Source organism: Myotis nattereri (assembly GCF_964212035.1).
Source record: "Myotis nattereri genome assembly, chromosome: 5".
NCBI lineage: Eukaryota > Metazoa > Chordata > Mammalia > Chiroptera > Vespertilionidae > Myotis > Myotis nattereri.
The window spans coordinates 88,414,166-88,436,952 of NC_138080.1; the positions used below are offsets into that span (position 1 = coordinate 88,414,166).

Consider the following 22,787-nt stretch of genomic DNA (forward strand, 5'->3'; position numbering starts at 1 on the left):
AAAAGAGCCAATTGTCCTGACCGAGACCAGGCACTGACTCAGCACAGGGCCCCGAAAGCCACTCAACGGATTACAGCAACTGAGTGTTGTTCCCCAAATCGGAGTGGTAGGACCATTCTCAGTTGACGTTCTGGGTAAAGGCGCAGGCCCTTTTTGCATTGTCATGGAAGGGAAGTCAATCAGGATTCTTTCTGAATGACCTCAAAGCCAGTGTGCCAAGGAGAGAATGCCACCTTTAAACAGATGCGCACACAGAGCTGGTAACAGATCTGAAACCAAATCATAAGCAGAGTTCCCAGAGTCTATACCCCTCAAAATATGATGAGAAAAACAATGCTCATGTCTATAAACCAAAATATATTGATGCTTCTCTTGTCAGCACTTCGGTGCTTCTGGATGAACCTCTTGGCATTGCCATCAACCTAATTTTGTTATAAGAACCTTGATGAATTCATCCACCAGAAGCAGATGGCCAGCATGGAGAGAAAACTGGAGCTGTTGAGTGTAGGAAGAATTAAAAGGGTGAGTGGGTGGCAGATCACTGCCTCCTAACAGCTAAGGGTTCTTAAGAGGAAGAGGTGGCCAACTGCATGGCCCCATTGGAACAGTGATAGAGTCGAGAGCTCTCTAAAAAAACTTCCTTTAATTAGAGCTTCCCTACGGCAGAAGGGACTGCATTAGGAGGTAGTGAGCTCCTGTCCCTGGAGGTGTGCAAGCAGAGATTGACCAACTTCCAGGGATGCTGTGAAGGATGCTACTCCTGCGTTGCGTGCGAGGCTGGATCTGACGAAGTCCCTTCTCAACTCTGTGATCCTCTACGTTCTGGTCTCAGGGCCTGTCCAACACAGACGGTCCTCCATGACCTTCCCTGGGCCCTGGGCCCCTTTCTCATACCTCACTGGTGGTGATGAGGGTCAGGAGAGGTGCCAGGGTGTCCTGTTCATGCAGACACAAATGGGAATGAATGGCTTAGCTGTGAGCCAGGTCCTCAATCAGAAGCATGATTCCAGGGATTCTGGGTCAGTGTGTATGGGCAGTTTCTCGAGTTCCTGGTGATGCCCGCTGTGCAGAACTGTGTACCTTGGGAGGAAGGAAAGCAAGCATGAGAACTCAATAGGCCCCTTTCAAATGCACCGAGGAGAGCACTCCCACCAATTCTCATTTCCTTTTTACTGCTCGCTTCTGAGAGCATGCTGTCTGCAGGGGGGCTGAATACGAGGCAGGGGTAGTTCCTTAAAATAAGGTCCAAAGAAATGCATCCACATTGCTCATTTTAAAGGTGAGGGACAGAAGACCTGGAGAGAATAACAGGGTTACTCAGACACTGAGTGGCAGAGCTGGGAATAGGCCCCAGATTCTTTCCTCCTTGCAAAGCCTGGAGCTCTCGTGTTACTCACCGAAATGGACCCTATGTACCCCCTCAAGCTCTACCGGCACATCTCTGCAGGGACTGTTCCGGATTCAGCAACATCCAAGTGCTGACTGAGATCCTAAACCACTCAGAGCCTGGAAGACAAGGTAACTGTATTTGTTCCTTTCGGGGACATTTGGAAGAGCACATCCATTAGATGAACCAAACAGCAGGGTGAGTCCCAGCATCGCAGTGAAACTGACTTCTTGACAAGTGTTTACTATTTTTCCGCAATATCACATGGTTGCACTCAATATGCTAATTGCATTTAAATCAGCTTCAATTGCATGCAAGTCTTGTCACCAGTAACCCAGATTCCAGCCTCTGGCAGTCATTGTTATGAAATTTCTTGAGAGTTTAGGAGCACCATCCCCAGTCATTTCCTGAGACCAGTGTTAAACCCATTCAGTAAAACACACACACACATTTTGTTATTTGGCATTATATGTTGACAACAACTTGATGGTTTATCATGAGTTACATTAATGCTTTGCTTTGAATTATATTGATTGCTTGTATGTACCAGGGACTGTACTAAGCCTTCTCCATGCATTACCTTATATTTAATCTCACAAAAGCCCTATGAGATAGTATGATGTTCATTTTTAAGTTAAGCAGCTTTAGTGACTCTCCCAAGGGAATACTGGTAATATGTGAAGATACCGCCCATCAAACCTGGTCTAGCTGGGGCAGCACCCATATGCTTACCTGGTTCTCACATAGCCCATGGACCAGTGTAAATTTAGAACAGTGAGTCTCAACAGGAGCACCGAATAGGCATTTTTGGTTGTCATGGCAGGAGCGGTCCTATTGGCATCTAGTGGGTAGAGACCAGGGATGCTGCCAAATATTGTCCAATACACGGTACAGTCTTCCAGAACAAAGACTTAACTGGCCCAAAATATCAACAGTGCCAAGACTAAGAAACCTTGATATAGACTGAGTTCCCACGCCAGGCTCTATCAACTACCATCTTTGAGATGTTTGCCAGTTCTGTAACCTCCCCACATGTCACCTCCCTCCCCGGTAACTGAGGGTGCTGGTGCCTGCATGATAGCACCAGCGTCTGGATGAAAGAATGCAATGCATGAAAACAGCAGCACAGGGTCTGGCACAGAGTAGAATTCCAATACACTGAAACCCAAATTATCCTCCTCATTTAGTTATGAGAATATAAAAATGATGATGATAATATATGGATAGCAGTTTATTATTTTAAAATATTTTCCTTTTTTATTTCCTTGATAGGTAAAATCTAAAAGGACTCAAGATACGAAAGACTACCAGATGTTGTCTTTCTTTCTGATCAAAGTCGCAGGCCCTGGTTTGGCAAGCAGGCATGCTGAAGCAGAACGAATTGATTTTTCCATACATAACTCCTGCAGGCCAGTCAAGGCCCGCAATTATCGGGAGGAGAGAGTGAGGCTCAGGGCAGCTGAGTGAGTACTTAAGCATTACGGTAAGTGAGTGGCAGCGCCTGGCCAGGAGCACAGGCAGACTCCTGCCCATTGCTCTTAGCCCTGAGCAGCATCGTTAATGACTTAAGTCCAGGCGTTCAAAAAAGGGCTTCGAAATCTAACGCCCCACGAAATGGGACTGCACTCCTGAGGTACAGGGATATCCCTGAAGTGAAAACTTGTGCGGGAGAAACTTAATGATAATAATGAGAAATACACAGCTCCATTGATTGCGAAGTGAGGATGTGTGTTGGTAACAGTTTCAGTAATTACATATATGATTTCATTTATATCATTCATTTTCCACAACCCTGAGTGCTAGCTGCTATACTTAGATCTACTTTACCGATGAGGAAACTGAGACTCAGAGAGGTTAAGCAATTAATGTTAGGTCACAGTCTCCATGATGCCCACACTCTTAACCTCAGAACACACCCCTGAACCTGGCCAATAAGTCAACTTCAGTAGAAATCAAAGGCACTTTCTCCTTCCCTGTGTTCACATAAAGAGAGTGTCCTAGTTGAGGAACCAAACTGATATTACTGATCGTAGAAGATGTGCTGCCACGGAACGCAGGCACACCTCGACAGCAGCCGTTCACACACCTCTCGGAGGGCTCTGTTTCTCCTGTGCTGAAGAGTGGGTTGTTCAGGAATAACCAGAAAAGAGTGTGGGGCTGGGGTCGGTATTCCAAGTGGAGGTTCTCTTCATCCTGCTGCAGTTGACTGGGGGTGAGCAGACAGACACGTTTTCTAGTTGCCACTTTTGGGTGGGTCCTGCCACCGCGGTAGGCCGAGTGATACCCACAGAATGGAGGGACTAGTGTGAGATTTCCTTGGCAGGACTCGGGTAGCGGGCCTTGTGTCTCAAATGGAGTGTGGCCTGCAGAGGCATTCCCTGGGCTGGGGTAGTCCCCATTCTTCGTGAGGTGCATATATTTTTTAATTTGGTATTTTCACTTTGACAGTAAATCAACAATTTGAGCAGATTTGGGACCATCTGGATGGCCACCTTATGGAGTCACATCGCCCTGTGAATTCGGGTCGCCTTTGCATTCGGGGCCTCCCTGATGTTGCAGTGACAGTGGCTAACTTTATGCAGCGTCTCTCTAACTGGGATGCATGGGTCCCACGCGGGCTGCGGGCATATTCATGGGGATCTGCGCATCCCTGATTTGAGCAATACTGGGGCAAAGAAAGCACACATTAACAGCGGGCAAACAGAATGGCATTCAAATCCTGACTCTACCATTTACTAGTTGTGTGACCTGGCCAAGCAGATTAGTTCCAGGGGACATCATTGCTTTGTTGTGATAATAAAATGAACATCTTTAAGGGACTTCACAAAGGGCTGGGTACACAGTGAGAGCAGGAATCATGACTGTTGAGGAATCCAAGGCTCAGGATACGTGACTTCCTCAGGGTTGAATGGTTAAGTACACAGGCTCTGGAGGCAGAATGCCTGGGTTGACGTCCTGCCTCTGGCATGGACTAGCTCTGTGATTATTCCCGATGTCGTGGGCATTATATGAGATGATGCCCATAAAATGCTTATTTGAATAGTGCCCACCAACAAGTACATACTCCATTCATGTTAATTAATACTACTGTTATTTAATGATCCAGGTCAGACTCTAACCCAGTACTTCATTGATGATTCAGTGCTGGACTCCACTCCTTAGTAGTTGATCCAATGTTTGTTCACTTAGCAATTGATCACGAGGCTGGAAGAAACCTTCAAGATGGCCTTAGAGATAAAGACGTAGCCTCCCCAGGGGGCTGTCATCTGCTCAGAGTGGCAAAAGTCTCCTGGCTCTGTCTGGTGTAGGATCTTACATGCAGACCCTAGAGGTGAGGGTGTACCTGGACAGTGTCAGGTCTAGATGAAAGCTCTCTGCTGTTTCCCAAGCAACTGCAAGGCAGGAAGCAGCTTCCCTCTTAGCATTAATTTACTCAAACATGACGGGAACCACATTAGGTTTGATAATTACCTGAGTCTACAATTCATTCACTGAGTATCACACTTAGAGCAGCCTGCATGAGGTAATTAGTGGCATAGTAATTGCCCCCACCGCTGCCCAGCCGGGCATTATAAGGAAATGGTTAGACTTTCATATCACACCCTTATGGCAGTGCTCACACGGGGGCTCTTGCAAGGAGGTTTTTTAATTATTAAAATATAAGGCACAACCCTAAGGAAGAGTTTCATGGAAGCTGGTGCCCCACCACCTGGAAATGAGGATCTCACACTGTTTTCTGGATGTTCAGGGAGGAATGAGACTTTCAAGTCCTAGACATATATGCACTCAGCCACTTACTTATCTAAAACTGTATTTTGAGTGCCGACCACAGTCCAGGCACTGTGCCGTGCCCTGGCGCTATCAGGGCAGCGAGAAAAATCTACGCCATCCCTGTCCTCAGGGACCTCACAGCGGAGTGCGGGAGACTCACAGCAAGATGCCAAAGCACAGCCAGGAGAAGTGTTGGGAAGGAGAGGCATTCGGTGACGCTATGAGAGAATTCACGGGGGCATGAGGCCAACGTGAATGCGTCAGGGTTCTGTGACCAAGGAAGCGATGGAGATGAAAACCGAGAGATGGGTAAAGGTTAAGCAGGCAAAGGGGAGGAAGATGCCAGCATGGGCCAAAACCCCCTGTTGTGGGGGCAGAGGGTGCAGTGAGAGCAGAACAGGGTAGTGCAGGTCAAGCTGAGGGTTAAGACTCGGGAGACTGAGTCATGCTAAAGTGCTGGGGTCCTGCCCCAGCAGGTCCAGGGGTCCCCAAAGGTGTGGACGGAGTCGGCGAAGAAGGAATGACACGGAGACAGCGTTCAGTTGATCAGCAGCCTAGCCAGGATCTCCAGCCAAGTTCTGGTCTGGATCTCCAGCGAAGTTCTGTTTAGGATCTCCAGCCGGGTTCTGTGTCCATGGTCTCTTGCTAGGTTCTCCAGCCAGGTTCTCCAGGTTCTCCAGCCAGGTTCTGTAGCCATGTTCCCTCGCTAGGTTCTCCAGCCAGGTTCTGTCCAGGTTCTCCAGCCAGGTTCAGTCACCAGGTTCTAGTCAGGTTCTCTTGCCAATTTCTGTAGTCAGGTTCAGTCCAGGATCTTTTGCTATGTTCTCTCGCTAGGTTCTGTCTCTAGGTTCTGAGGCCAGTTTCTGTCCAGGATCTTTTGCCATGTTCTCTCCAGCGAAGTTCTTCTGTCTCTAGAAAACATTCTGTGTAGGTTCTGTGCCTAGGTTCTGTCTTCTTAGTTCTGTGTCTTGCTGTCTTGTTACATCTGTATTTATACCAGTTGATTCAATCCTATCAATCTCTATTACAAAGGTTAGGGTGTTTCTTATCTCCATTCCAGGGAGTAAAGATTATGTAGCTTAAGCATGATTGTTCGTAGTTAAAGTGATTAATTACCCGCCTGGCACTAGTTAAGAGGTTTTATTCCCTCCCTAACTTCAGGGGAAAATCCCTACCTGGGGAAACAACCTTTCTCAGAGACCTTGGTTAAAACACATAGTGCCTAGAAGGTGAGCAAACATATTAAGAACAGTATGCCATATATGCCAGGTCCTTTGAAACAGCAAGGATGGACCGGCTCCCGGCACTAAAGAGGGTTGTGCTCATCCCAAGAGCAGCAGAAAGCAGGCCAAGGTTGTACATAGAGTGAGCTCATGAGGACTTTAGTTCTGAAAGAACATTCTAGCTGCAGTGTGTGGAACAGACTGGAGTGAGGCTGGAGTGGGCCCCCAGGAGGGGTATTAGCTTCCTATTGCTGCTGTAACAAATTACTGCATGCCACAGGTGATTTTCAAGATGTCCAGAGAGGTTAGTGGCTCAGAGATGTAAGATGGTAGTGGTGGAGGTGTTGAGAAGCAGTCAGGTTCAGGAGATATCTGGAAGGTAGAGTTGATGGGACCGTTGATGCACTGGACATGAGCCAAGGTGGGCACTGGAGGCATGGCATGGGTTGACAAAGGCATGGAGGCAGGAAAAATCGCTGAGGGGCATGCTTTGTTTGAGGCAGGGGCAATATTCTAGGAGTGTCTCCTATTGGTGGGGCCCTCATGATGAGATGAATGTCGTATAAAAGAGGAAGAGCAATCAGAGCGTTTGCACTCTCCCAAACCCACATCCCCACCCTCATGTGAGGCTGCAACAAGAAGGTGTCTGTCTACAAGACCGGAAGAACATTCTCACCAGGAACTGAAGGTACTGGCACCTTGATCTTGGACTTTCCAGCCTCTAAAACTGAGAAGTATCTGTCTGTTGTGTAAGCCCCCCAGTCTATGCTGTTTTATTATAGCAGCCCAAGCTGAGGGATACAGGAGGTCTCGAGGAATCAAAGAAAGGATGTGTATGAAGAGACAAGAAACACAGTTTAGGTTGTGGAGATACGACTTTTTGCCCTGAGCTATTAATTTAGGAAAATCTGAGTCATCAAGAGAAAAAGAACAAACAGAGGAGCATGTGTGTGGCCGTGTTTCTGTGAATCATTCACCAGCAACACCTCATTTATCCAAAGGCCACGCATCTAGTGGCCCAAGCCATCCAGAAACCTGCACCGAGATGTGTTTTGTTTGTTTGCTCTTTATGAAGGTCCCTGAATCTCAGAGCAGTTGCCACAATGGTGTGGACTTTTCTTGTTGCCTTCCTCAGGGTCTCGCTCAGAATCCTGAAACTCAGTTTGCACCCAGCTCTGGAGAGCTTGCTCCTTCCACACACAGCAGAGCGGAGACTGGAGACGAAGGGAGATAACGACACAAGTGATAAACAGAGTGATTACAGGGACAGATGACAGCCAACGTGGGCAATGAGAAAAGAAACAGAAGTCAACCGAAATCAGCACAGCAAACCAACAGGGGCCATTTAGTGCAGAGGAGATTTCACACACTCAACGGCGTTACTGTCGTGTAGCAGAACTAATAATAGACATTCAAAATAATAACTTTGAACAAAGTTACTCAAAATCAGATTTGACATTGGGGGAATCCAAATCAAATCTGCAGTGCGGTTAGCAGTCTCAGATAAAAGCTAATTTCCCAGCTTTGATGAAACTCCATGGTTATGTAAATGCTAGCGGTAGGGGAGGTTGTGTGACTAGTACCCAGGAACTCCCTGTACTATCTCTGTGCTATTCTTCTACAGATAGAAACCTGTTTCAAAAGAAAAGCTTTAAAAAATGTTTAAACCTTTAAAAAAGCACACACCAGGGTTTAGCACAATCATTTGTTTGAAAAAGATAAAGGAATTCACCACCGACAGCCAATGAGATGCTGAGATGCGGGATGAATCAGGGCCAGGATGACACTGCTGAACTCGGCCCCATCAGAGGACTTAGGAAAGCTGTGCTCCCAGCACAGGGAGGGAGCCCAAAGCAAAATGGAAAGATGGATGGATGCACAATAAAATAAAGCCCCAAAGTGTCTACCATAAATCTTTGGCCTTCCGATCAACAGCAATCACAGCGCAGAAGGACCTGCGGGCTTGTGATGTTTCTGTGATGCGATGTGCCCATGGGACTTAAGGTGGTCCATGAGGACAGGGGGATATGCAGCGTCCAGGGACATTTTGTAGGAAGAAATGAGTGGACAGACAGACTCACAACACAGTGACAGACTTACAGAGCACGCTCAGAGCTAGACAGGAACTGGTCTACTGCAGAAGAGCAGGAGGAAGCTGGAGACAGGGGAGCAGCAGCCACTTTTAGTTGCAACAGAAAACAGCCACAGGCGAGGGAGAGCCAAGGAGAAGTGGGGAAAGAAAAAAGATAGAAAACGCAGAGGTTAGTGGACAGGTGATCTGAGCCCGCATGAGCGTGCTAGCAGCCTCAACGTGCTTTTAGGGGAAGGGAAGGAGGAGAACCTAATTATTGCACAGCATGGTTACGTCACACACACCCCACGTCTGAAAAGTACTTTTATCGCCAGTGTGTCATTTGAATCTCACAGCAACCTGGGAAGCTCACAGTGCAGGTTGCTGCCTTCATTTACCAAGAAAGGAAACGGGCACAGAGAGGAAGGGTGCCTGCCCAGGGCGTCCAGCAGGGAGCAAGCAGTTACCTTCGTGGTGTCGTGGCCGAGGTGTGCACAGAAAGCCACCCTCTGCCCCCCTTCCTCCTCCTCCTCGCTAGCCAGGCCCCATCCTGCCTTCCTTACATAAATCACCCCATCGATACTCCCATTTATAATATCCCCCCGTATGACTGCCACATAATATTCATGTCCACCTTGTTGGGTAGCTACTATGAACCCCCATTTTCTGATGAGGAAACCAAGGCTTAGATGCAATGTGACCGAGGAAATCTTGGTGAGAAGAAAAACCGTCTCTAGACCCCAGGGCCCTAGAGTCGGCCACGCACCTTCAATCTCTGAGCATCACGATTCGCAGAGCTTCCCTTCTCAAAGCCTGAGCTTCTTGTGACCTTACACCCCCGCTCCCCACCCCCACCCCCCCCCCCCACCCCCAGCCCGGGTAGATTCTGGGCCAGGCAAGCAGCGAGGCTATTTCCTTCTTGGACTCTGGGTCCCACTCCAAGAAAGAAGATCCATCCATGCCCCCAAGCAGTTTCCTGGAGGTACCCCAGATTCTTGTACTAGGAAACCCCATCCAAATATGCCCTTCACACCTGCAGGGCTCCAGGTCCTAAAACGCTTGCCCAGCTCTGCCAACTTCTTCCCTCATCAAAACACCCAGTTCCTCTTCCGATGAGGCAAGAGGCCAGGCACAAAGCCAGGGCCCTGGAATTAGGATTTTCAAGGGCAATCTGATCCAATCAATTCACCATAAGGCTAAAGGCACCGACCACACTCCCTTCCCCAGCTAACCTCCGAGGGGAACGCCCATGTTGAAGAACCTTTGGAGTATAACCGGGTGTGTGAGGCCACTTCCCCACGCAGCCATCTCTGACCATCTCAGTGTGACACTCCCTCTCCCTCTTTTGCACAAACATAGCACCTTCTGCTTCTATCATTTATTTGACAATATAAGCAGCCTATGACAGCCCTTGCTGTAGCTTGTTAAAGGCAACCCCTGTGTGCATATAAATAGCATGTTCGCAGATAAATTACAAGCCTCTTGGGGGTAGAAACCATGACTTACTCACCTAGCCCAGTTAGGTATTTTACGGACAATCATGGTGGTTGAGAGTCAGACGCCCAGATTCTAACCACGGCTTCATTACTTGGTAGCCCCTCCCCAACCCCTCCCGCTGTCCCACTTTCCTCATCTCGCACATAAAATAACAGCTGAGGCTCCCTGGCGAGTTAGGGTGAGTGGCGACTGAGGCAAGGCATCCCCACCACGTGCTCAGCGCGCCTGGCATGTGCGCATTGAATATCAGCTGGTACAACTTGTAAGTTCGTTACGCAATTAAAGTGACTTGGACCCCCAACCTTTTCTTCCTTTAACTGGTCCCCTGTAGTCCTTCATTCGTCCGATGACTCGCCCTGGAATCGACCCTTCACTAACCAAGCTCAGGGCTACCATTGGAACACTCCGTCTATTCTGTGGAAATCTCCAATTGCAGCAATTCATATGCTGGCATGAAAATTTAAGGAAAAAAAACTCAGACACTTCCAGTGGGTTATAAATGAGTTAAAGATTTGAATATCTGGGGGCCTGTTTGCATGACATGCTTTCCCTGCTGCATGTTAGTTCAGGAGGAGCCAGATCACGCCTTCCCTCTGTGTCTACCACACAATTCAGTGGTTTTGAGTATTCATGTGGGGCTGGGATTACCAATGGGAGAATACCGTTGTAAACTATTAAATATATTACATAATAATAATGAATATTTGGTATACATAAACATACACAATCACACATATGCTATTTATTAGGCCTTACTAATTATTTAACTACCAGATTAACTACTCTTGCATATTTATTTATATATTTCCTCTCCGATGTAAGTAACAGCATTGTTTTTCTTGGCTCTACCCTTAAGGAGTCCAGTGAATGAACGTTTGCGAGTGCAACATGTAGGCCAGTTATAAACCTGTCTCAAAGTAGTGAGCAAATTCTGGCAACACACAAACAGTTTCCTCGTGAAAATTCCAGAAGATGGAATTCTTACAAACATGTTTTTGCATTGCACTGCACTTAAAAACGGGCGATGTAATTAGTGGTACACACTGAAGTAATGGTAAGATGACATTTAAAATACTAATGTGAAATAAAAATGTAGATTTTCGAAAATTTTTAAATTTGTAGTGAAGACCTTTTCGACTGTCCATGCCAACCTCGCGGAATGGACGGTATGGTTTTCCTGTGTCCTCTGGCTGCTGGCGCTTTCCCTGGCATGTAAAACTACACCAGGTGGGAGCTATTCACAGACATTGTTCCTTACATTTGCATTGCAGACCATGACCTCACAAAGCCCCTTGACGTTAGTTATTGTACTTTTCACTCACCACAAACCCCTGAGGTGGTACTGTGTAGGTTTGAATGGGAGAGAAGTCACACCCCCTTCGCCTGCCCAGACAATGTAGAGGCCTTTATGTAATCACAGGAGACCATGCTAACTGGGCTGCCTTCCCTTTAAGGTCACGCATGTTCAGTGCAGGCAGGGCTGGGGAAGCAGCGCAGTGCGGCTGCCTTGGCTGTTGCTTGGTGGTTATGTGGTTAGCTAACTGCCTGGCGGCAGGTGCTAGGAAAACACAACGCTGAGAGGACAGGGCTTGGCGGCAGAAGAGGGAAGAGGCCAGGCAGAGAGCTTGGACCCTAGCGTAAACGCTCAGAGCGCTCCTAACACCTGCACAGCTCCCGCAACCTGGCTTCTCTGATTAGCTCCACCTTCGTTACTCTTGGAAGAAGTCTTCGCTACTTAAAAGGATCTGATCCACAAATATTGAGTTAACACCTTAAAATCACTAGCCAGAGGCTCAGAAGAGAAGACTACACAATAGGGTTCCCAACACAGGGACCCCAGGGGAGCTCTCTGTCTCTTGGGCAACATCTGGGAACAAGTCACAGAGCTGACGCTAAGCCGCTAAGCCAAGCTCACTGCTGCAGTCAGAGGCAGGCCCCTGGCTTCCCCCAGCGTGGCTAATCCCTACACTTGCACTGAGTCTGCCCTCTGGACCTCGGGGGCAATGCTGAAGCGAGGGAAGGGTAATTTTCATTACTTTGCAGCAATAATATCAGGAAATGCGACTTCACATCCCAACAACAGAGTCTACTTGCATCTACTGCCTTAAAAATAATCTGAGCTACAGTTGGTTTAAGCTAAGGCGGTTGGAGATGACAGGGCTCCTTGCGTGAGCTAACATTACCTATGTTTATAGTCACCCACTCACGCTAATGCGGTACCGCTAGGATCTTAACAGCTCGCTTTAAACGTCGCTCTGAGCGCACATTTTGCTCAACTGTGTTTTAGCCTTTGGCCCAAACCAAATAAAATACAGTTTGGATCTGAGCACACCGGCTCTGCTGTCAAAACGTCCTGGCTCCTCACCTCACACATCCCTCCCTACGCCAGGTACCTCCGCTTGTCCCTCCGGGCGGTCTACGGCCTGGCACGTTCTGAAGCCACCTCCGTCCTGGACAGGAACACGAGGAGGGTGTTGGCTGCTGTTGACGGATTTCACTCTCTGCAGCGTAACCAATGAGGTGCTGCAGGCTTGTGTTTGTTTGGTCAGGGTTTTCCACTCGGCTCGGCCATCAGCAGTTGGCTGGTTACAAACGCAGTCCTGAGATCCAATGGCTGAAACCCAATTATCCCAGCTTCCTGTCCGCAGAGCTCTGCCAGCGAAGAACAGTCATGTTTTCCCGCTTCATCAGGCTCCCCGGACTCAAAGTGTGTCCTTTGGAGAACACTAGCCAACAGATCCTCAGATGTTTTGAATGGAGAGGCACCGTGGTGCGGATTGAGGCAGAACACAGAATCCAGCCCTGCCTGGAATCCGTCTCTTCCTGGCTCCGTGGCTATCCCGCCACCTCTCTGAGCTTCAGTTTTATCAGAGGGAGGTAATAACACTGAGGGGTGTTGGGAGCTCCTCATGCGATGATGTACGCGAAAGAGGCTGGAAAACGATCCTGATGTTGGTGACGGTGGTGCTTATAACAAGGTTAGCTGACATTTACCGAGTGCGGCCATGGGAAGGGCCGCATACTGTGTGTTTAATGGATAATGTCTCATTTATTATTTATTTTTTTATTTTTTTAAACTCTCACCACACCTGTGAACAACTGCCTGAGGGCAATTCAAGACAATCCTATCAGTCTGCAGGCAGAGGAGTCTTTATATATATATATATATATATATATATATATATATATATATTATTGATTTTTTACAGAGAGGAAGGGAGAGAGATAGAGAGCTAGAAACATCGATGAGAGAGAAACATCGATCAGCTGCCTCCTGCACATCTCCCACTGGGGATGTGCCCGCAACCCAGGTACATGCCCTTGACCGGAATCCAACCTGGGACCCTTCAGTCCGCAAGCCGACGCTCTGTCCACTGAGCCAAACCGGTTTCGGCCGATAATGTCTCATTTAATATTCACAGGCATCTTTTAACGATTTGGTGGTGATGGTAAAATGATGTGAATAACAATAGCTAACATTTCTTAAGTGTTTATCGTATACCAGCCTCTAACCTCAGCATTGCATGTGTATTAACATATGTAAGCCTTACATCATGGACAATAAGCACTGTTATCATCTATGCAACATGAGGAAATGTAGATTACAGAAGTTGGGTCACTTGCTCAAGATCATACTGCTGGTAAGAGGCCACATGGATTCAAACACAGGCATTCTGTCTGATTCTAGAACAGGAGTCAGCAAACGCTTTCCATAAAGGGCTAGATGTTTAGGTTTGGGGGCCACATACAATCACTGTAGCATTTCTCCTCCTCCTCCCCCCCCCTGCCCCCCCCCGCCTTCTCCTCTTCCTTCTCCTCCTCCTCCTCCCCCTCCTTCTTCTCTTCCTTCTCCTCCTCCTCCTCCTCCCCCTCCCCCTCCTTCTCCTCTTCCTTCTCCTCCTCCTCCTCCTCCTCCCCCTCCCCCTCCTTCTCCTCTTCCTTCTCCTCCTCTTCCTCCTCCTCCTCCTCCTCCTCTTGTTTTCTCCTTCACCTCCTCCTCCTCCTCTTCTTTTTCTTGTCTGTTTAGCTTTTTGTTGTTGACTATTTTTGTTTGCTTTTTACACTCCTTTACAATGTGGAAAACATTGTTAGCTCAGGAGTCACACAGAAATAGGGCACTGGCTGGATTTGGCCCACTGTAGGTTTGTGGACCCTTGCTCTAGAAATAATTTCCATTTTTCACATAAGAAAATAGAAACTCAAGTGCTCAAGTTACTAAAATCAGGATTCTAATCCAGTTTTGTCTGCTTCCCAAAGCAGTGTCAACCCACATTCTACTGTTCTATGCTGTGAAAATGTAAGGTAGTATCCCTAAGTTAAGGATGCTGTGTTCATCCCAGCCAATTTCCAAAGAGAATAGACTTCTTCCTCTTGCAACAGACTTGGAGACAAGATAGCATCTGAGATTGAGCAGACTCAATGCCTTGCACAGTGCCTGGCACAGTGCCTGGCACATAGTAGGCATGCCATAAATCTCTACTGAGTGAAGTCATTCTGATTTCTGATTGAATTCAGTGACGCACCACCATCTCAGCTATTTGCTCAAACTCTTTGGAACCTCGCATTGAGTCTATAAGTGAAGGAATGGCGTATTCCTTCATGGAGCTCATGGAAAATCTATAACCATTTATGAGATAATTTCCAGAGAGCTATCTGGAGAAAAGAAAGATGTTATGTGAAGAAATATGATGACAGAAATGGCACTTGGAGACTGTTTATGACTCTGAAATAAGTACATCACAAACCTGATGCAGGACCATAGGGAGGATTCTGGGACTTCAAATCAGTATCTGTCGTATCAGCTGATACAGTCTCACATTAAAGCAGACATTTTAATTTTAACCTTGGGTTTCTCCCTCAGGGAATCAGTGGATTTCTTGAAAATGTATTCACAATTCTGTGCACATGTCCAGATTTTCAGGGGAGAGGCATAGATTTTATCAGGCTCTCAAAGAGTTTTATTGTGCGCTAAATGTCCTAAATGTTAGAACTATAATAAAATTATTGCAGTATAGTTTCCTGATGAGGAAAGGGAATGATGAACTCACTGGTATGCGGTGAGCAGTATTGGGTTTTCCAGGTTTCCTGATCAGTATGGTGCTTTGTTACACTCTCAGGATACCCACTAGGGTCCCATTGGCACAGGTGTCAGGATCCGCACATTCACCCAGAAGGTTAATCACCGGTCCAGGCTGCAGTGCCCAGCACTCAGGGGAGCCAGCAGGACACAAGCAGCCTAGAATGAAGCTATAGGGTCTCTTTCATTTTCTCTCCAGCCCAAGGCCAGACCCAGAGGCCGTTTTTTCCCCTTTTTTACATTATTAGCACCTAACACAATGCCTGGCACACAGCCAGTGTTTAATAAAAGTCTGTCTGGCCCTAGCCGTTTTGGCTCAGTGGTTAGAGTATCAGTGTGAGGACTGAAGGGTCTCGGGTTCGCTTCCGGTCAAGGGCATATACCTCAGTTGCAGGCCCAATCCCCGGCCCCTGGTGGGGGCACATGTGGGAGGCAACCAAATGATGTGCCTCTCTCACATCAATGTTTCACTCTCTCTGTTTCTTCCCCTCCCTTCCACTCTCTCTTAAAAAAAAAATCAATGGGAAAAATATCTTCAGGTGAGGATTAACAATTAACATAACATAACATAACATGACATGACATGTCTGAATGAAAATGAGGATAATGATGAAATTGAGGACAATTAGTCCTTACATTGCTGGGATGGTTAATAAGGTTGTTTCATTCTATTATCTCTTGAAATCCTCTATCTTTATGAGCTCATAGGTCTTTGTCAGTTAGAGGGCATTTTCACTTTGTACTGTTTGGTGGTAGTGGTGGTTTTATGCCAAGGTAGCCAGTTGGGATGTTTCTCTGTTGTGTGTGGGCCTGAGAGCATCCTTCCTTGGAGATTATACTCGTGGCCCCAGGAAATTAGGTCCTAGGGACCTAGACCAGAGTGGGCTGGATTAGGCTCTACAGATAAGGCTGCCCATGGCATGCCTTGGCTTTGACTGACAAGTGGTGGGAGAAAGGCAGAGCGGGCTGCAGCAGAGCAGGGGGAGGTCACCTATGAACCCGACAGCTGGAAGCAAAGTGGGACTTGGCCCCTTTGCACTCACTCCGCTCTGAGCTGGGCACCGTGTTGTGGGTATGGGTGACATGTTGATGGGCACCTGGGGGGAAATGTATGTTTCTGAGTTGTTGAATATGAAAAGTGTTCAACATATAGAAAATTTTAGGGCAGGGGGTGTCACCTTACTGTTTTCTTTTTGTTAGTTGTCATGTGTACATGTGTGATTTAAAAAACAGATCAACCTGATCAGATGCATAGAAAAAAGAATTAGAAGGTAGTGGTAGTTATGGAGTGTGAGGTAGGAGGTGATTGGGAATGAGCTCTGAGAAGTATGAAACTGGGGAGGAAAGACTAGATATAGGTCTTTTCAAAATGAGAGAATTTGGAGACTAAATGTAAGAGGCATAGAAGGTAAAAGAATCAGAGATGACTTCCCACCAGGAGTATTGGGATAATAATAATAATAATAATAATAATAATAATTGTCATTATTATTATACTTTGTATATGTCACTCAGTCCCATACATTTTAGAATACTATGTCTTAATTAATCTCATTAAATATATTGCTTTTTGCCTTTTAGTTTTTGTGACCACATCTTTTCCTGCCTGTTAACATGGAAGGCATCAGAGGCCAATGAGCATCTATTGATTGATGTGTTTCTCTCTCCTCTAGCAGCACAGAAGCGTTTGCCAAGTGAATGAATGAAATTTGGCATCAGTGAGGCAGGTTAGGGCATTTGCTTCATGAGACATCTGAGAGCCAGTGAGGGCAGAATTCATGGTGGAATCAGAATTGGTGAAATGTTTTGTTTATTCCCATCATGCAGGCCACCATGAGTGAAACCATCAACTGCAAGAGGGAGGTCTGAATAGCAATCAATGCCAGGAAATTAGAAAATAAATAGAGTCTGCTCTCCCTGCCAGGGCTACTATTAGATGAGGGAGAATTCTGGAATGACTTTGGCCTTTTACTTTTATAATATAAGCTCATTGTTTCCGGAAGGCTCTGTGTTGAGAGGAGAGGCAGTAATAAGGGTGACCCTGATAAGACTACTCTTTTCTGGTTCCTCCCATTGACTCAGATCCCCTTGCCCAACGGCCCACTCTCTCTCTGGCTGGGACCAGCCAGCAGATTTTCACTTGAAATTATGAAACCCTAGCTTGACTTCCCTTTCACAAAGCCTTAGTAACGATGACTCACAGTCCGTTCCATGGCCAGTTTCGGAGGAGGATAAAGAGAGATTGCTGTAAGGCTTTGGGGAAAGAATGTGGGGAGGGGGTTGGGGGGTGTAGGCTGTGTCTGGCCAAGAATTTCATCATTAAGCAGGGGCATATGGGTCCCCATTTGGACCCTGTTGGCAAGAAGACCATACATTAATGGTTACCATGTGAATTCAGGGGACCAAGGCTGGGATACAATGACGTCACCCCCTAGTGGCATTCAGTACAGAGAAGCACACAATTGAAATTAGATGATCTGACCTCTACCAAGTTTTTTCACACAAAGATAATGTCTGACCTTTCCCCCAAGGCTCCAGACCAGTTTAAATGACTGTCCATTCAGGCCACCAGGACAACTCGCAGATGTTATGAAATATCTCCCAATTTTGGAGGGAGTGTCTCTTCAAAATTTGAAGGTATTGCTACCATCTCTTACCTCTGCACAGGCAGAAAAATATAGTATGCTTCTCAAGAGAGGCAAATCTGAGTTTGTATCTGGTCCTGCTCATTATTACCTATATGACCTCCATTCAGAATCTTGGTCTCCTTAAGCCTCATTTTACTTATTTACAAAATGAAGGTTAGTATATAAATTAATAATGAAAATAATAAAAACTCCCAATTACCTGTCTTGTCGTGTTCTAACTGCTATCATATACACAATTTTATTTCAATTAGACAAGCTTATAAGTTAGGTAATGCTAACATCTCTATTTTACTCATGAAGACACAGAGGCTCAGAGATGTTAACTAACCTGCCCAAGGCAACACAGCTAGCAAGTTGGGAAGCTAGAATTCAATCCAGTCAATACTTTTGAGGATTAATGTGCTATAAGATATGTAAAGTGTCAAGGTAGTCCTGACATCGTAGGTGCTCAATAAACGTGTGTCCCTTTATCCTCTAAGAAAGTGATGGATGACTGTTCAGGAAACTCATGAATTGGAGAAAGAGGCATTTTAGGCATTCCATAGCAAGACGCCAGATGACAACTCAACTCCAGCTCCTGCCCGTGTTCATCATGTCTGTGTTCTCTGGCTCTGTAACCAAATCCCTTTTCATCTCCACCGTCTTCTGAAGAGTGCTCCTAGCTCGCCCCTATCAAGAGTTGATAACTGGCGTAGAAACAGTGTCCACTTGCCACCTTCCCCACTTCCCGGCCCTGGGTCCTCAACACCCTTTCCACGTGACTCTCAGTGCAGTTTGGGATTTTGCAAGTCATGGACTCCCGAGGGATGACAGTAACGGCTACACTTTGGTGTGCGCTTATGTATGCCTGCGACCGTCCTCCGCTATTGAGCTGTCACTCTCTGAGGCCTCAGAACCACGTCTGGAGGTGTGCCACTGTCATCCTGTGTTAAGAAACCGAGGCTCAGATCCCTGGAACTTGCCCAAAGTCATACACCATCAGTAATAGATTGAGCCTGGATTACACCCATGCCCATCTAAGGACAAAGCCCGAGCTCTTAACCACAGAAAACATCTCAATTTATAGGTGGTAAAACTCAAGCCAGAAGGGGCAGGGACATGCTCAGAGTCAGACAGCAAGTTATTAAGGATATGGGGGGGGGGGGGGAGGGTATTTGTCCAGACCGGTGAGCTCAGTGGTTAGAGCAACGATCTATGCACAGAATGGTCTCGGGTGTGATTCCCAGTCAAGGGCACGTACCTGGATTGCAGGTTCCATCTCCAGCCCTGGTTGAGGTGGGTGTGGGAGGCAACCAATTGATATGTCTCTCTCACATTGATGTTTCTCTCTCATTCCCCCTCCCTCCCTTCCACTCTCTGTAAAAAACAATGGAAAAAATATCCTCAGGTGAGGATTAAAAAAAAAAAAAGGATTCTGGAGCAAAGGACACACTTTCTGGCACCTTCTTAAACATTCTCCATCACACTCTAGCCTGAGCGACTCTCGCCAGGTCCCGATCCCACCCTTCATCCGCTCTGTGCTTTGTGCTGTCTCGGTAAATGCCATTACTGGAGACACAGTGGCAAGGTTCTCTAGGTTTGTACAATGTGAAGGGACTCCCACTGCAGTGTGATTCACCACCACAGTCTCTAGAAACACAACCGTTTAAGCTGACATTTTTTCCCAACACATAGACATGAACCAAAAAAGAAAAAACAAACGAACACAGAACAACCACCTTGCTAGGAATCAGGAAAATAGTGGTACTTTAACATTAATCCTTTTGCTCCTTGCAAGAAATAGGATAAACATCTAGACTTTGTTCGACACGGTCCCAGCAGTGGGTGAAGCTTTAGAGGAGCAGTGAGATTCGGGGGCTGAAGGAGCCCAGTGGGATGGTGTAGCATGGATGCTATAAAAAACGCAAAGCTTCAAATTCTCCCAAAGACGGGAGTTCAGTGAATTTGTTGGACAGCTCAGCACACAAAAACCTGAGTAGCCATGAGAAAGAAAATGACCCATAAGAATTGGTTCCTGTCCTCCAGGAGCCCCAAATCTGCCAGGGAAGCTCAGAAAGGGCAAGATTAACGGACCCACTGGAAAACGCCCTCAGAGAAGGACAACTGAAGTGCTTCAGGGCCTGGAATAGGCCCCAAACCGCATGCTGTCCCGGAGGCTGGCAAAGACTTCAAGAAGAAGGTGGTGTTTGAGATGGACTTTGTAAGAGACGCTGAGAGATGTATGTCCAGTGGAAAGAAGGCAGGGCCCCTAGACTGAAGGCGAAAAGGCAAGGAGAAAGTGCATAGCATTTGCTCTGCAGGGATAAAGGGGAAAAACTGAAGGCAAAGCTGTGAACAGCAGACTTAGAACTACACAAAGCCTAGCATTTGATAGGCAAGGAATAATCTGGTAGGGATTTCCATCAAGAAATGGCATGCGCATGGTGGGTTTCACAGCCTAAAGGCTCAGTCCAGATGAAAGGTAACATCCATTGCAGAAGGATGACGTAAGGAAGGACAGAGATAAGGAAATGCATTACATAATCAGATTGAATTTCCTTTATGTCTGATAAAATGAATATTTTTAATAGCAAACCACTTTCTGGTCAAGAATTAATTGGTGTTTACTTCTAATTAGATGCTATTTGGAATTACTTATTGAAAACCGATGAAGGACCACTGTGGAAATGCATCTTTGTTTAGAGGCAGCCAATAATCCACAAAGAAAGAAGGGAGGGAAAGGGGGAAAGATTTGCAAGAGAATCCATCTGTTTCGAGGGCGGTTCTTGCTGCTAAATGAGCCTCAGGTGAATCGAGTTCCCTCAGCAAGTGATGTGTAGGGGAGAGAGGCTGGGCTTAGTGGGACCCGGTTCCATTTCTAGCTCCAGGTAATCTGTGTCCTTGGGGAAATGCCAGGTCACTGCTCTGGTGTGCAGCTCAGTTGCTTCATCTATACGATGGAAAAATACTTACCGCTGGAGTTTCACATAGAATGCTCCCCACCAAACCTGGCAGATAGGAAGGAACTGTCAATAGTATGTAACGCTACTGAATTATCAGCTTTACTTACTTCTTTGATGCCACCTCCTACCACTTTCTCCGCATCCACCGAGCACCATCCACACATGCCCAGCTCATTTCCAATGCCCCCCCCCCCAACCCCCAGGGTCTTGTGTTTTCTGGTCCCTTTGAATAACATTATGTTCCTCCCATCAGTGCATGGCTGACTACTCGCCAGCACCCTGTCCCCGGTCGCAGGGCTGAGCCCATTCCATGCAGCGTTCCCTGACTACCCCACATAACAGACACACCGCAGCCCCAGCCCCATCTGTCATGTTCTGTATAGCCCTGGTGAGCATCTAAACTTACAGCATTCACATATGTACATCTCCTTGTTTATGTTCTGGTTCCCAACGAGAGAGAGAGAGAGAGAGCAGACACACCTTGTCAGTATTATTATTTAATCTCTGACACATAGATGTCCAAAATACAAAAACCGGTGAACACTGGAGTGCTGTTGGTAAAATTAAACTAACAAATAAAACCTACTCGGCACACAGCCAATACTAAATCAATGCTAGGTTCTTGCCCTGGGATGGGCTGGGAGAATGGCTGTTCCAAAGTGAAGGAAGACAATTTGGAAAGAAAGCAAGAACGGAGACAGTGGCCCTAGGCTGGGTGGTTGACTGCCCGAGGTCTAGTTCTCTGCCTGGAAACAGCAGAAGGGGGCAGCCGGACGAGGGGGAGTGAAGGCTCAGACTCATTCTGCGATGGAAGTTTCAGGAAAGTAGGCGTTTCTTTTTTGGAGGAGGAAGAGGTTTTGTAAATCAGTGGACAGTTGTGATCCTGAGGACATGCCTCTGGATAAATAACTCAGAGCCCTCGTGGATTTTTCAGAAAAAGCTAAGGAGGAGGGAAAACCGACCACCACTTCTAGAGAAGGGTGCTTGGCCCAGAGGTTTAGGCTTTTCATCTGGAAGAAGGCTTCTTCCAGGGATCAGTTACAGTGAGCAGAGACGGAGGACACAGATGCACCTGTGCCCCATCCCGTTTCGGCCCATGTGCAATGGTTCCAGGTAAATTGTGTAGGAAGGATTCTGATTTGAAACCCTGATTCTTGTCCACCCTCTGCATTTTCCATGTGGATGAAGGAGGTCCTACACGTTAAACAGAAGAGCTGGGACATGTACCCTGCCCCTGACTGCCAATGGGGTTTCTGCTGCCCCATACTCAAAAGTAATATACTCTAAGCCTAACACCCCTGGGGCTCCAGGGAAAGGGTACTGGGCTCCAGGCTCCTGGTGGTTCATGACACCCAAAAAGGCTTCCGCGAGGAGGCACATACTTAACAACCTCAATCCTGAACCTGTGGATATGCAGCCGCCTGGCCGCCAGGAATGGCTGCATGGTGTGTGCCCTGGGAGTGGCCAGGCTGGCTCCTTCCCCATCCTCTGCTCCTGGGATGACCTTGGCAGAGAGCTGTCATAGCCGCCAGAGGTGCTTACGAACGTGGCCGGCAGACAGAAAGGAAGAATCCCATTACCTAGCCATCCTGGGCTTCCAGCTTTACCTTGAGGGGAACCTGATACTAGAGGCAGAATATTCCCAACTTCAAATGTCCAGAGCTTCCGAGGGTGCGTCGGGCTACGGCACTTCATGTGAAGCTCCAGAGAACTGAGGCACAGACAGACGCTGGCATTTTATTGTGTATTCAAGTCATTTATTCGTTTTAAGACTTAAGATTTCCTGCAGTATATAATGTATATAATAACCATACAGAATGCACCAATGTAAACATATACGTGATTTATTAATGTTTATCAATAAATAGAATTTCTCAATAAAAAAACACACAAGTCTGTGGGCTCCTGTTTTTCGCAGAACATATTCCTGGGAACTGCATCAAAAAAGTCTATCATCATCAAGGCAGGGGTGCTTCCCATGGAAACAAATCCGACTCAAGGATCCCAGTACCTTCCAAGTTTCAGTTTCAAATAAACCGTAGGTATAACTTATAATTTCCTAAGACCAAAGATACAGCCATCATTAAAATGTGTGATCATTTGTAATTATTTAATTAAGCCCCATGTTCAATATAGGGAGGGCATTCATGTAATGTACATGTCGATTACAA

The 22,787-nt window shown here is 46.8% G+C and overlaps 1 protein-coding gene across 4 annotated transcripts in view; it reads right to left on the bottom strand.

The window, feature by feature from the left end:
* Positions 1–341: 341 nt before the first annotated feature.
* Positions 342–22,787, bottom strand: part of HTR4 (5-hydroxytryptamine receptor 4) — a 141,873-nt gene continuing 119,427 nt past the window's right edge. For 2 of the 4 annotated variants that reach the window (XM_081091844.1, XM_081091845.1), the window contains exon 8: positions 342–1,080. In XM_081091844.1, coding sequence (XP_080947970.1) covers positions 993–1,080 — 88 coding nt within the window. In that variant the 3' untranslated portion in view covers positions 342–992. Of the gene's footprint in view, positions 1,081–22,443; positions 22,676–22,787 lie in introns of those variants that run through there. The other 2 variants (XM_081091847.1, XM_081091848.1) reach the window with 2 other exon arrangements.